General features: G+C 44.4%; 1 protein-coding gene across 1 annotated transcript in view; it reads left to right on the forward strand.

Moving 5' to 3' along the window:
• ANTXR1 (ANTXR cell adhesion molecule 1) overlaps positions 1–15,906 on the forward strand; it is a 149,470-nt gene that overhangs the window by 60,409 nt on the left and 73,155 nt on the right. Inside the window, exons 11-12 of the mRNA XM_056860417.1 lie at positions 10,776–10,845; positions 12,432–12,510. Of these exons, the coding sequence (XP_056716395.1) occupies positions 10,776–10,845; positions 12,432–12,510 (149 nt within the window). The remainder of the gene's footprint in view (positions 1–10,775; positions 10,846–12,431; positions 12,511–15,906) is intronic.

The following is a 15,906-nucleotide window of genomic DNA, read 5'->3' on the forward strand; positions in this document are numbered from 1 at the left end:
GGATTGCAGGGTTTGGGAAGGGGGGGGACCACTGCAAAGTATAATGCCATAGAGTCTATCCTCCAAAGGGAGTGGCCATGTTCATGGAGGATAGGGCTATTCATGGCTTCTAATAAAAATGGATACTAGTCATGATGCATATCTATTCTCTCTAGGATCAGAGGAGTATGCCTGTTATATTAGGTGCTTTGGAACACACGCAGGACAATGCTGCTGCAGTTTGTTTGTGGGCTTCCTAGAGACACCTGTTTGGCCACTGTGTGAACAGACTGCTGGACTTGATGGACCTTGGTCTGATCCAGTATGGCCTTTCTTATGTTCTTATGTATGTATGTATGTATGTTCAGAGCACCCATTCTCTCTAGGGGAACTGGAGATAAATTGTAATTCAAAAAGGTCTCCAGACCCCACCCAGAAGTTGGAAACTCTAATCTCCACCCTGAGTTCTGGGTAGGGGCAAGAAAGCTATACATGGATCTGAAGCGCCGCCTTCTGGTTCCTGGACACCTTACTTATCTCAGGATTCACCAAGCATTTCCACAAACTTTCAATAATATCTTTGGAACTATAAAGACTAGAAACTTGCCTTTTCAAAAATGAAACCCAAGATTCTTAGGGTGTTGATTTCTACAGGTACCACCATACTCTGGTAATTCTGTGCTGGTGTGGAACTGTGGTATGAGTATAGTCATGCCCTCTTTTTCCCAGAGGCCAGTGAACTACAAAGGCAAGTCCCCCACTTTTTTGCCATCAAGTTGCAGCTGACTTATGGTGACCCCATAGGGTTGTCAAGGCAAGAGATGTTCAGAGGTGTTCTGCCAATTCCTGCCTCTGCATAGCAACCCTGGTATTCCTTGGTGGTCTCCCATCCAAATACTGACCAGAGTCAACCCTGATAAGCTTCTGATATCTGATGAGATAGGGCTAGCCTGGCCTATTGAGGTCCGGGTAAGGCCCCTAACCTACAGCATCTCATCTGACGGGGGGAAGTTTGTTCCTCCTCTTCTTTCATCAAAGTCATTAATAAACATATCAATGAGGGCTGGTCTGAGGGTAGTGGAACTGCTCCTGTCTACAGAATACCCTGAAAATAACGACTTAACTACCTAATTTCCAGTACAGTTTCCTAGCCAGAGGTGTATCCATGTCCTTTCGTCCATGTGGAATTGTGTCCGAAAGTCTTACTGAAGATTAAGCATATGCTGTCGATTTAAAAACTTAACTGCAGCAGAATAATCCATTAGGGAGAAGATTCTTTCCAGCCTCCTTCACCATCTATACAAATAGCTAAGCCTATGACATAACTGTCTATATTATTAGTCTATCCCCACTCTTTCTCCACCCCCACCCGCCCAACCATCCAGCAAACTCTGTCGTAAGTAGCTTTGGCTCGCTGAACATGTACGATGCCTCTATGCAAAGAAGGGAAATTATAGCATGATTTCAGCATGGTTTTCATTACAGTATTAGCAAAACACTCATTTCTCATTTGTTGGGCTCTTGAGCAGGCAATTTTGCTGGCTCGGAGAATGCAGCAGTGGTGTCTCTCTCCCTGCATTCTTGCTTCCCCGCAAAATGAGTCTGAGTCCTTTAAAAAGGGGCTCTTTTGTTGGAGGGAAGATTCTGTTTTGCTATAGCTAGAGTAGGAAAAATATCTCCGCCAGAATAAGCAAATACTTGTGGATGGTGTGAAGAATTTCCAAGGTATTCTTCCTGGACTGCTGACTTTATAATAGTGATTAGCTTCACAGGGTGGAGTCTATGGAATTATATCCCTGCTGAGCTCCCTCCTGTCCCCAAACTCCACCCTCCTCAGGCCCCACCCACAAATCTCCAGGAATGTCCCAACCCAGAGTTGGCAACCCTATGCCTGAAGGACCATTAAGGGGTGAGGGAAGACCAACCCTGCACCCTCTCCCTTCTCCAAACAAAGACTTCAAACAAAGAAACTGAAACCTAAACTGTGCACCTAAAGAGTTTCCAGGGGATATTTCCAGTGAATTGGGAAGCAGGGAACAATCAGGGTGTTGATGTGGGTTGTGTGTTAGAGAGAAGGGACTGCAAGCTTAAACTGACATATCTTAGAGGCCTGATCCTAAATGCACCTCCTTTCCTGGCAGCGTTTGTCACTTCTGAAATCTGGTAAGCAATTTCAGACGCATGTTTTCTTTCCAAACATAGTTTTCCAGGAAGGAATCAGATGGCTGGAATTATGCAAATCAATCAGATGATTTTTTTTTTGTTTGCACCAGAAAAAAAGAGAGAAAGAAAACAGCTCATGTTTGTGTTAAAGCAAAAAATATTTTTCCGATCAAAACCCCCCCTCCCCCTGTTTATCTAAACCTGCTCTGCGTCCTCTGGGAAATTCCAAAATTGAAAAGACTGTCTCAAGAAGAGCAGATTTAATGCAGAAAGACAAACAGAAATCTTACGAAATATTCTTAGAAGATGGAAGCATGAGACCTTGAGTCACTATATTGACAAAAGACACCAATTGGGCTAAGCTTGGGAGGCTGTTTAACTGGTGCCAAAGATGGATTTCTAGAACCATGACCCTGAGCATCCTCAGATTCACTGGCTGTGGGCAAGTCAGCATCTCTGAGCCTCAGTTTCCATCCTTTAGAACAATAATGGAAATGATAATGGCTTTGAAATCCTGTCTATTTCTGCAGATATTTTCACCTCTGTATACAATGGCATCACGTGTTCAGGATACTTCACCACAAAAGTGACAGCCCTGGTCTCACCTGGGGCTGCTTTTTGCAGGTGGTGGGGGGGCTTGGGAACAAGAGAGGGAAGGTGAGGTTCTTACCTGGGTCCCCATCGGCAGCTTGGCAATGGGAAGATTGGCACTGGGTCCAAAGGGGACAAATCAGGAGCCAGTCAGTTATGAGGGGAAGAGGGTTCCCAGGCGGACCTGCAGATGCAAGGTTTTCACTGGGGTCTGCTCCCAGAGGAGTTAAGAGGTCACCGCTGAGGAGGGGGGCTCTCAGTCTGCTCTGGCTTCCTCTTGGGCATTGGACTGGATCACATTTTGGGGGAGGCTGAACCTGCCTGCCTGCCTATCTTGGTCTGGGGACCCTCATAAGGAGTCTTGGGCGTTAGGCCGTCCAGTGGCATTGCCCAGCTCGGGGGCTGTTGCTCGGCTCTAGTCCTCAGGTGTCAAGGGAACCATGCACAGGCTCATGCCCAAGTGGAACCCAGGCCTTGCCATCCCGCACAGTTTCCTCCAGGAGGTGGACTTGGGGAAAGGGTTGGTGCCATCAGCCAGCAGGTGGGCTGCCCAATGCTGGATCCTGGCCCAATGCGGCGCCAAATGCTCTTGTGATTGAACTCAATGAAAGCTGTGGCCATTTTACCCAACAAAGTGTCTGTGGTCTCTTCTCCCTGCACCCTCCCTCCTTCCCTCGCCCCTGAGGCCACAAGCAGATGGCTCAGTTTCACATTGTTGCGCTGTATGTCTTGTTTTCAGGAAACTGCGTATCGGCTTGCACATCCAGACACCATTTGCAATTGGTTTTTGTGGGTGTTTATTTATATTTGTGGGTGTTTATATTTAGAGGATTTTATAATAATCAGAACATTTCCTGTAACAGCAGAGAAGGGATTTTTCATATCCGAAGGGGAAAATCTTGGGTGTTTGCAGTATCTTTTCTGCTCGTCTGCTTATTCTTATCTTGAAACACATCTTGTATCCACATATTCTGTGGTTAGTTCTGGGAACTGGAGGTGCTTAGCTCTCCTTCTGTGGCATCAGTCATTTCTCCTACCGTTTCCTTTCTAAAAGAATCAGTTCTATAGGGAAATGTGCTTTTGTAGGCAACAATACCTTTTTGCAAATTTTGCAAATGTGCTTTCTCTGTATCGCTCATCTTTGAAGCTCTTGGAGCTTATCTTATGAATTTGCAGAAGTGAACAACATATGAAAAAAATTGTCCCTTTGATCCAGCAAGAATAGACACTTTCTATATCACAAAATCGCATAGCCTATAATGTGAAAAGCTGACGCAAAGCTGTCAGAACGATTTTTATCTTGTTTTCCTGAAGCCATGGGAGCGTTTTATTGTGGAACTATAAAAATTAATGAACTGAGACAATTCATGTTCTTAGATGGTCTTCCACTGCTTGAAAAACATGCTTACTTTGCCATCTCCTGGAATGGTCTCAGCCGTTCTGAATTAGCCAGAGAAGAGACAGCGGATAGTTCACAAAAGTCTCTGTTACAAGGTCAAGAACTCTGGAATAATTTTTTGACTTGAGGGCCACATTTTGACTTGAGGGCCACTTTTGAGGGCTGTGAGTTGGACACCAATGTGTAAGTGGGCCCTTGAGCTATTAAACAGTTTTTCAGGAGCCTCGACCTGGTACTGTGGTCTGGTGAACTGATGCTACTGACCATTGGTTAAATGGCTTGGAGCCTGGATGAAAAGTGCCAGCAGGCCAGTTGTGGCCCTGCTGGGCTATAATTTCACCACCTCTGCTCTACAACTCTGATTTTAAGCCTGGAGATTATCAGGACAGGTGAAGATTTCTTGGAAGTTCACTTAGGTGAGCATGTATTAGTGTGGTTGCCAGATAGCCCTGAAATAAAATGTCCTGTCCCTTTTAATAGAAGTTTTAATGAGTGGAAATGGACAGATGTAGCTTTTCATGGCACAAAGTTAAATAACATCACCAGATCATTGCTTGCAGATCCAACCTAGATTAAAAGGACAGCTTGAGGGACCACTTTAAAAATTGGCAACTCTGAGTATTAACTGGATTCCTAGTCCTTCAGTCCTCTTCTCTCCTAGTCATTAATCTTAAATGGGCTTTTAAAGGGGGAAAATGCATTTGTCGCTAAACAGCTGTTACTAGAGAAGTTCTCTCCCAGGGATCTGCAGAGTGCAGTTGAGGCTCAGTCCTCAATTGCACCCTGCCATAGCTGGAATGAAGGCAGACATGCACTTCCATTGGCTACTCTCCTCTCCCAGGCCCAAGTCTCATGAGATAGCTTTAATACAAGCAGTTACTGTCTCTGCCTCGGCACTCCCCATGTGCTATATGGGGATAATCCAGATTAGGGTTGCTCTAATGGTTGCTGTTCAGTGATCCTTGCAAATAGTCACTGACCTGATTGCCTGTGACTACTGAGAATATGGTTGTGAGCTCTGATTTCGGAGGTTCCTGGAGATTTGGGAGCAGTGCCTGTGGAGGGAAGATTTTGGGGAGGGGAGGGAGCTCATCTGGGATGTGTTACCATTTAATCTACTTTCCAAAGCAACCATTTCCTCCAAAGGAACTGATCCCTGTAGCCTGGAGATCAGTTGTAATCCTGGGAGATCTCCAGGCCCCATCTGCAGGTTGGTAAACCTGAGTGAGAATGGTCTCCAGGTGATGAGGTAAGGAAGCTTTTGCAAAAGTTTGTCCTTTTTTAATGCCCCAAATGATTCATAGGCTAGGCAAGAAGACTAGCTTTAAAAAACCCATTGTAGATTAGTAATTTTGAAGGACAACTGCCACACTATGCCAACTATTATTATTCATAAATATACTATGGAAACTATTCCAGAATAAAAAAACTGAAAAGGCTACTGCTAAACCTGTCACAAGACATTATGTCTCACCAAATCTTCTGCCATGAGGCACAGATAGGAGGTACGGTGCTAGAAGGTGGATATTTATTCCTAAAAACTGAACTGTCTGGACAGAACTCTTTATCCAGTCCTCAACACCATTTATTACAAGATTTTCTGGATTCCAATATGATTACATTGAGTAACACAAACAACGGATCTAATGCTGGGACATGCAGGACTCACTCAAGAGGAAATGGAAAGCAGATTTTTGGGATTGAGACTGCTGTTCTGGATTGTTTACCAAAAATCAAAGAGATTCTTGAGGCCAAAGATTTAAAAGATATTATGATTCTGCCCACTCAGCCCAAGAATATAACTACAGCTTGTTTGTGTTTTCCTGCTGCAATGAGATGTTGCTTAAAAATAAAGATGACTGACAATGGCTCAATGGTGGAGCATCTGCTTGGCATGCAGAAGGTCCCAGGGTCAATCCTCGGCATCTCCAGTAAAAGGGACTAGGCAAGGAGGTGATGTGAAAGACCTCTACCTGAGACCCCTGGAGAGCCGCTGCCGGTCTGAGTAGACAGTACTGGCTTTGATGGACCAAGGGTCTGATTCAGTATAAGGCAGCTTCATGTAGTCATTCAGTACAATGAGGAGTCTTTGCAGGGTGTGGGGGTCCAAAATGGAGGTATGGACACAAGAACTTGTGATTCAGAGGTCTGGCCCAGAAATATCTCAAATGGATTTTGAGCATCCTGCTTGGGAGCTTACAGAAAAAATGTTAACAACTGTGTGTGTATACACACACACACACACACACACACACAAAGACAATAGAAAATCTGTCTCTAGTTTTTTTATTAGTGGGAGTAGGTTCTCTGTCCATGTTTGGAGGCACATTCTTCATACATTACCTATGGCCTGGCACTGAAAAGTGGGTCCGAGGTTCAGCCTTGAACCTACTGAGTCAGATGGGGAAAAGTCATGTTCCAGAACTGAAGGGATGTCATATTCAATTGTTATTTCCATCTTCTTTCTGTTGCTCACACAAGTCTCTATAGCCACAATCCTAAGGACACTTTCATGGGAATAAACCCCATTGAATTACAATGGACTTATTTCTGAGTAACCCGCTTAGGATTTCACCCTGCATTGGCCAAAGATACTTCCGTAGATCTCATGGGAATCATATTCCCGCATGAATGACTGCAAGGTCAGTCATGAGTTTGAATAATCTGAAACTCAATCCAGACAAGATGGAGCTGCAGATGGTTGATGGACCTGTGCTAGATGGGGTCTTACTGCCCTTTAAGAGCAGATGTGTAGCTTCAAACTGCCCCAGTGTGCAGTATTACCTTTGGATAGGCAGATGATTGCAGTGACCAGAAGTGTGTGGTTTTCATCTTCAGCAGGTGCACATCTTTGCCTCTTTCCATACAATAAGGATCTGGTCATTGTCTTGCACACCCTGATAACTTCTCAGTTTGGCTCCTGTAGTGGTGGGAAGTTCTGTCAAGTCACAGCCGATTATGGTGACCTCTTAGGGTTTTCAAGGCAAGAGAAGAACAGAGGTGGCTTGCCATTGCCTGCCTCTTTGTAGCAACCTTGGACATCCTTTGTGGTCTCCCATCCAAGTACTAACCAGGGCCAACCCTGCTTAGCTTCCAAGTTCTGAAAAGATTGGGCCAGCCTGGGCCATCTGAGTCAGGGTTAGTTACTGTAATGTTCCATAAATGGGGCTGCCCTCAAAAACTGTTCAGAAACAGACACTAGTTCACTAGTTCTTGTCCAAAGTAGACAGTAGAGTGCACATCATGTTTATTCTGTACAAATTTCATTGGTTGCCTGTCTGTTTCCTCATGTGAGTATAAGGTGCTGGTATTAACTTTTAAAGACAAAATAGCTTTGGTCCAGGAGGTCTTTGAGGAATGTATTCTTGCATATGTAGATCCTCTATTCCTTCTTCAGTTAAGATCTTGAGGAGACAATCTGCTTCACGTGCCTCCAACATCAGTGCAAAGATTATCCTTCCTAGAAATAAGGTTTTTTTTAAAGTAATGGTGCTTGTGCTGTGGAATTTTGCCCTAGGGAGATCCATCAGACTTATACCATCATTACTTTTAGAGGTTTAAAAAGTTATGTTCTGTCAGGACTTTGAGACATCTCAGGGTTTACTTTGACAGTAATTTTTTTGATTGTGCTGTATTTTTTTTAATGTTGAAGTTTTTATTGTACTTTTTTATATTTGTGTTTGATTATAAAAAAGCCCTGTTGCGCAGGAGTGGTAAGCTGCAGTACTGCAGTCCAAGCTCTGCTCATTACCTGAGTTCGATCCCAGCGGAAGTTGGTTTCAGGTAGTCGGCTCAAGGTTGACTCAGCCTTCCGTCCTTCTGAGGTTGGTTAAATGAGTACCCAGCTTGCTGGGGGTAAAGGGAAGACAACTGGGGAAGGCACTGGCAAACCACCCCTTAAACAAAGTCTGCCTAGTAAATGTCGGGATGTGATTTCACCCCATGGGTCAGGAATGACCCGGTGCTTGCACAGGGAACCTTTACCTTTTTTATATAAAAAAGCAGCTTTGGGGACTTTTTGGCACAGGGGCAGAGAATCAGCCTAGAGGTTCAAATAAAATTTATAATCTGGTTCCCGCAATGATCTGGAGCCGCTCTTCTGCAACCTGAGCAACTTGACTCTACACTAAAACCCCAGAATACGTCAAGAGAAGTGAAGCTTTCCTTCTCTTCCATGGCAAGCCTCCCCACAGAATGAAATGAGTGGTTTGAAGTGGAGACTCCCAAAAGTAGCTAAAGAAAAAGCTTCAGCCTGTAGGACCAGAGTTCATTCGAGAGAGGGGGGGAAATTCCCCTGTGATAGGTAGGCAGCCAGAACGTCAGTTCAGTGCAATTTAAGGAGAGGCACGAAGCTGATCCATTTTACACTGGGGGGAAAACTGAGCGCAGGGGATTCTTGCGGCATTGGCTGTCTGGCCAATTTAAGGCAGTGCATGCAGTTTCAGAAGTTTGCATGGTTTTTGCAAGACATCCAAGCCAAAGTGGTCAAACTAAGTCCCACCAGCCATATTGAGGTTGGCACGCCTCTAATTACAGTGCAGTTTGGAGGTTTATGGAGCTCGGTAGGCTGCAGCTCTGACAGAACAGAGATGCTGGGAAGGAGAAATGACTGCAGTAGCCAGTATGGTAAAGGCTACAGAGTGTTGCATGGACCAGGGAAGCTGGAGATCAGATCCCCCTCCCCTTAATTCTTTATCTCTGAGTTTATATTAAAATACAACCAATGCAGTAATCATACAGAGATCACCAGATGAATAATAAAGTACCTTTATTTCCATAAACCTAAATTTTCATATGAACTTCTACTTACACAGTATACTTTCAGTGACAGCTAGACTTATATTTAGTGTGCACAGAGGAAGTAAGTCTATAATGAGGCTTGTATGGTGTAATGATTAGAGTGATGTACTATAACTAGAAAGCCAGAGTGGTGTAGTGGTTAAGGTGTAGAGCTAGGACCTAAGAAACCCAGGTTCAAATTCCCACTTGCGCCATGGAAGCTCTCTGTGTGACCTTGGGCCAGTCACATACTCTCGGCCCTGACCCTGGCTAGTATTTGGATGGGAAACCTCTAAAGAATACCAAGGTCGTGATACAGAGGCAGGCAGTGGCAAACCACCTCCCAACGTCTTTTGCTTTGATGGCACAAAAACAATTTAAAACAAACCAATGATCCAGGTTGAAATCCTAACTCTTGGTGACCTTGGGCTAGTCACTATTCTCACTGCCCAACCCTACCTCAGGAGATTATTGTGTGTATGAGATTGGGAGGAGGGGGCATGTATATAGTTCCATGCTCCTCAGAGAGTGAGCAGGATAAAAATCTAGGTAAATGTCTATTTTAAGTCTGTACAAGAAATGGAAAAACAAGAAACTGTGGAAATCTTGCTAGTGGAAGAACTGAAATATGCTTCAGTGGTAACATCTGAACATCCATGTGTGAAACGGACTCTGGCATTTCGATACAATTGGTTTTCTGATCTTAAGGTACAAATATTGCAGGAGAAACTCTGTGCCAGTGGTGAATCCACAGGCCTTGCTTAAGAGATGCGACTTCAATGCCATAGAGTCCAGTTGCCAATGCGGACAGTTCTCCAGGTGAATTGATCTCTATCACCTGGAGATCAGTTGTAATAGCAGGAGATCTCCAGCTAGTACCTGGAGGTTGGCATCCCTAAGTATAAAACTCATTCCCTCTCCTCAGGAAACCACAGGAACTGTGGAGTGGTAGTTGGACTAGGATCTGGGAGAATGGTTGAATCCCCTCTCTGTCATGAAAACTCACAGGATGACCTTAAGCCAGTCACTCTCTCAGCCTAATCTACCTCACAAGTTTGTTATTGTAAGGGTAAAAATGGAAGAGTGTTTAAATAATATTGTAAGCCACTTTGGGTTCTCATTGAGCAGAAAAATAGGGTATCTAAATAAGTAAATATTTTGAGGGTTGGACTAAAGATTTCTAACCGGGAACTCTCATCAACTTTCAGCAAACATCCCAAGATGCTATGAATTCTGTTCTGAATTGATGTTGAGCCTAGAACATCCTGGCAAAACGATCTCTTGGTTGTTCTCCTCACTTTTGCTTCCTTTCCCCCAAATATGTTAGGAAGTCTAAAGAATACCTTTGTGAACAATGGCCACTGCAACAAGTCAACACTGCCCAGCATCTGTGGCTTCATTGTGGCTCCTCTATCTTAGCACCACTTGAAGGGCTATGGGAGTTGTGCTCAGGGGCTGTTGTACCCTGGCGGAGGCCTTCATCTTCCCCATCCTTGTTACCTGAGTTCATGGAGAGGCTGGAGGTTGAATGTGGGGCTTTATGTGTGCTCTATGGCAGACGTCTCCCCTTAAATTGTGAATTGTAGCCATTAGCATTCACAGTTTCAACGGTAGTTTTGTAGAAAAAAAAAGTTTGCAGGACTGGAGTCCTCTCTGATCTGAAAAAGATGGCATACACATTGGCCCATACTTTAATACTTTTAATGCATGGGGTAATTTTAGCATACCCCTTGACTGATTCAAAGCCACTGTGGAAGATGCCAAATATTGGAAAGCAAATGCAATACATTGCCATTGTCTCCTGCAAACACTGTGTTGCCAAACTCTTGCCGCTTCGAACTATCCTCTCTGCTTTTCTTTTCAGATGAGAAACCGTTTGCTGTAGAAGACACCTACTTACTCTGTCCTGCACCTGTATTACGTGAAGCTGGCATGTAGGTTTGTTTAACAGAACAACTCTTCCCATTTTCATGCCATCTTTTGGGCATGGAGTAGGGGTCACTGGGGGTGTGGGGGGAGGTAGTTGTGAATTTCCTGCATTGTGCAGGGGGTTGGACTAGATGACCCTGGTGGTCCCTTCCAACTCTATGATTCAATGATTCATATATATATATATATATATATATATATATATATATATATACACACACACACACACACACACACACACACATATATATATATACATATACACATACATACATACATATACATATATATACATATACACACACACACACACACACACACATATATATATGCTTTTTATTTATTTTGCCTTGTTTGTGTTTGCACATGGCCTTTCACTGAGATGTGGAGGTGGGAAGGTTGGGATTCCAACAGGTCTAGAGAAAAATGTTGTGTCTCTTTAATAGAGGCTAAATATGTCAAAATGGGCAGTTAAAGGCTTTCATGGAAGTAAATGGTATTACCTGGTAAATAACATCCCATTAAGCCTCTATTAAAGGAACAGGACACTTCCTCCAGACTGCTGGCAACTGTACTTGATGACCTTATACTTGGGTGGAGGTAGAGGGGAGTTCCTTTGCAACTAGGGGAGGTAGAGGGGAGTCCCTTTGCAGCTAGGGTTGCCAACTGCCTGGAGGAAAAAAAAGTCCTGTCCTTTTAATAGAGGTTTAATGGGGTGTTATTCATCCAGTGATGTTGTTTACCTCCATGCCATGAAATGCTTCAACTGCCCATTTACACATTTTAAGCCTTTATTAAAGGGAGAGCCCATTTTTTTCCAGGCCTGTTGGCATCCCTCTATGCAGCTTCAACTGTAGTTTGTGCCATTTCCTTGTGAGAAGAGAGGTCTGGTACCTTATGGTATTATTTGTAATAAATGTTTATGTGGAAATACATTGATCATGGGAAAGCCAATCAACACCAGTTTCCCAGAACCAACAGCATGCCCTTGAAGACCCTTCTCCTCCATCTTACTATCTAGAAAGACATGTTTGTTTCTTCATAGGCTGCAATGAAACTCCCATGCCATTTGTTTAGCCCCCCTTTCCTCAATACGCATGGTGTGTTTCTAGGAGCTAGCAGCCTCAAGCCATCCTAGGCCTTTGATTGAGCTATACAAATGCACAGAAAGAGAAGGATTGATTCACTGGCCACAACTCAATAGCTTGGCTCTGAAAGAAGAAGGAGTTGGAGGAGTTGGCTTTTATATGCTGACTTTCTCTGTCACTTAAGGAAGCGTCAACCAAACTTACAATCACCTTCCCTTCGCCTCCCCACAACAGGCACCCTGTGAGGGAGGTGGGGCTGAGAGAGTGTGACTTGCCCAAGGACACCCAGCTGGCTTCATGTGTAGGAGAGGGGAAACAAATCCAGTTCACCAGATTAGCCTCCACCGCTCATTTGGAGGAGTGGGGAATCAAACCCGGTTCTCTAGATCAGAGTCCACCACTCCAAACCACCGCTGTTAACCACTATACCACGCTGGCTCTATAAAGGAGGTTGTGGGTCCAGCTCCATCTTGGGGAGTAACTATCACCTTCTCTCTTTTCAGGCAAGCTGCTCTCCAGGTCAGCATGAACGATGGCCTCAGTTTCATCTCAAGCTCCGTCATCATCTCCAGCACTCACTGTGTAAGTCATTTGCTTTAATATCTGCCTCTCACTATAACCATGCCCAAGTGTAGGTCATGAGCGTTCAGGCATCTGCTGTAAAGTTCCACATCTAATTTCCCTTATGCGTAACTCAAAGGCCTCCTGTGGTATGTTTTCAAGGTCTGGCTTTATTTTCTGAACCTGTGTTTCTATAAAGGATAAGCAGGACATCTGTGTCATTAGGTGCTGGAGACTGTTTTGGGACAAGCTGACCCTGTACAAAAGAAAAGGGATCTGCTTGAACTGAAATGGACCCAGGCTGCTGAAGCTTACAATAAAACAAGGTTGTGGAGCAACTTTTAAATGAACTCCTGGGGGAAAGCCAACAGGAGTTGGAAAGCATCTGGTTCAAGGTAACATGTCCCTGATGGTTTGGATAATCTAAATGAAGACAGGTATGAATTTAACAGTGAGAGGGTGCCAGGAAATAATAGCTGTTTAAGGAAACCAAAGGACTTTAGGGGGAAATGTGCAGGCTGAGGAACCTTGGAGAAGGATACAAAGTACAGGTACCTAGAATAAAAATGCCCAGGACTTCCAGGACAGTGGCATGGAATAGGGACCTTATAACATTTGCAAACAGCTACTAGGCATCCCCCAGCTCGTTTTGATACTGTTCTACCTAATCATATTATTGGCATTGCTGCTACTTTATTTATATAGTACTTTTGGTTCACAAAGTGGCTTAGAGTAGGGACTGCTGCTGGGGCCCTATGGTAACCAACTGGAGAAATCCCTCTCTGCTGGTACTATCTGGGGATTTCCCAGCTTGAACCGGATTACTTCTGCAGCCACTTAAGGTCTGCCAGAGGAGACTTGCCTCAGGGAGGGTGGGTTGGCTAGTCTATGGAAGGGATGCCCTTCATTGCCCGCTATCTTCCACATTATGCCCCCTGACTGACTTAGTTTCTGACCAACAAAGCAATTTTTCTGGCCAATCCTGAATGTCTAGCAGGCTGATGTGGTCGAGCAGAAACCAAACCAAACTTCCCTTGAAATCAGTGGGTGTTTCACCCAAGCGAGGGCAGCCAGATTCATCTCTTTTTCTCCAGAATGTTTTTTTTAAAAAATTGGCAAACCTTCGTTATTGTCCCTTTCCAAATCTGTCCAGCGTGTTGTTATGTGGATTATAGAAAGAGGCCAACTTCTGTAATAGCCTGGTAGCCAGACCACATGGAGCTACAGTGCAGCCCCCAAAAGTTAATGCCCAGGAATTCGAGAAAAAATGTGTGTGTCGTCATTCACTATTATTCACTTTTGGCTAAATTGTCCTGAAGTCACCAGCTTCCTCGGGATGATTAATGCATGGGTTTTATTTTCAGAGCTGTCACAGGTGTCACTTTCTGCTGTGCTTTGCAAAATCAAGGATTGTTGGCCCCCCCTTCCCTCAAAGTATTTAATATTCCAGCTTAACTCATTGGTAACTGGGTAAGCAAGGTCTTCTTCACACATTACTTTCTGGAAAGAAATCTCCATGTTGGGCTCTGTTGTCCTCCTCCCTCTGGCCGCATGATCCCAAGGGAAAAAGCAAGGAGTGAACCGGCTGCGCTGTGTTTATTTGAAAGCGGTATCTTCCTGCCAGGAACTGAACCAGGCCCACGTGCTGGTGCCTCTTGTGGTGAATGGAGAAGAAAAGCAGACAATGCTGCCGCCTTTAGGCTCCAAACTGGCTCTAATCCCAGACAGTGGGTTGGGCTAGCTACAAATGCTTTCAGGTCAGGCTTTGGTCTTTTGACTTGGCAACAATTTAGCCGATCTGGCTTGTTATCTCTTTTGCCCTTGTCTGTAGCTTACTTGTCCACCATGTCCTTGTATCCTGCTCCCTTCAGGCTAAAACCCTGGACCAGCCTCTGACTTCTTTTTGAGAGATGCTGACCCTTGATCCTGCAGATACTCAAGTGTGGCCCTATCTTGGCTGCCTGTGTCCGAATGGCTGCTGTCAGCCCCCCTATTGAAAGCCCCCCTTCTTCTGAGGACAGGTTGGGCAGTCAAAGGAGATGCTTCTTTAACCCATGGTATGCTTGTTACTTTCCCCCCACAGGGTGGAACAAATGGAATTGCATGCCCAAGATTGATACCATGCTGAGATTTCTCTTGGGAAATAAATGAGCTTATTCTTAGCTGAGAACTTGAAGGGATGGTATACACACACATGTGTGCGTGGGCTTGTTCTTGCACATGTGCAAAACAGAGGCCTGTGGTAGTTGCATAGGGAGATATTCTGATTCTTTGGCATTCTTTGAAATGCATGCCTGAGGCCACAATCCTTAAAAGATTAACTCAAAAATTAGCAGGACCAATCTGGAATAAGGGACCTGGAACAGGGGATCTGTAGGCGTACATTTAGCAGCCCTAATTGCCCAGACTAACTGGATCTCATCAGAGCTTGGATGCTAAGTAGAGTTGACCACAGTTAGTACTTTGGGAGACCACTTTGGGAGACCACCAAGGAAGACAGTAAGACCAAGGAAAGTAATGGCAAACCACCTCTGTTCATCTCTTGCCTTGAAAATTCCTTGAAGTAGAACTTCATGGGGCCACCATGAGTCAACAACACACCTTGCCCTGAACTGGATGGCCCAGGCTAGCCCGATCTTGTCAGATATGAGTAGCTAAGCAGGGTCATCCCTGGTTAGTACTTGGATAAGAGACCACCAAGGAAATCTAGGATTGTTACACAGAGGCAGGCAATGGCAAACCACCTCTGAATATCTCTTGCCTTCGAAACTCTGCTGGGTCACCATAAGTTGGCTGTGACTTGATGGCAAAAAAAGAGCCCTTCATCATACTTGAGGTGGTAAAACTGAGCCTGGGGGCAATTTCATGATTGAATGGTCCACTGTATAAAATAACTCCCTGCACTTAGAAAATTAGCTTGTCAGAGATAAGAGTTGTACTCTAGCTTTCTCCGTGTGCAGTAGTTCTATATGTGCACGGATTTTTTAAATGAAATACTCAACCATGAGATCTGCCAGGAACTGCTGTACCACTTTGTCTGCTGCTGATGTGATATAGCTCTGTATCTCTTGGCAAGGAGGCTATATGGTGAATTAAATCTGGATTAGGTTTTGGTTTGCCACAGCATACACTCAAAAATGACATTTGCAGTAACCTGCCTCCTGCCACTCCAACTTGAATTTACCCTCTTGTGCTACCATTAGGCGAACTAGGTGGTCGCCTAGGGCGCTGACCTCAAAGGGGTGCAGAACTGGCTTGAGGGGCACCATTTTAAACAGATTAGTTTCTTGGGGGGAAATGCAACTGACAATTTATATTTTTTATTTTAAGATAAGTACCACAACAGTGCTATGGAATATAATTAATTATAACGTCTTATAAAAAGTTTTATGCTTTTATTTTTTTCTACAAGACATC

This window comes from Euleptes europaea, chromosome 14 (genome assembly GCF_029931775.1).
Source record: "Euleptes europaea isolate rEulEur1 chromosome 14, rEulEur1.hap1, whole genome shotgun sequence".
Classification (NCBI taxonomy): Eukaryota; Metazoa; Chordata; class Lepidosauria; order Squamata; family Sphaerodactylidae; genus Euleptes; species Euleptes europaea.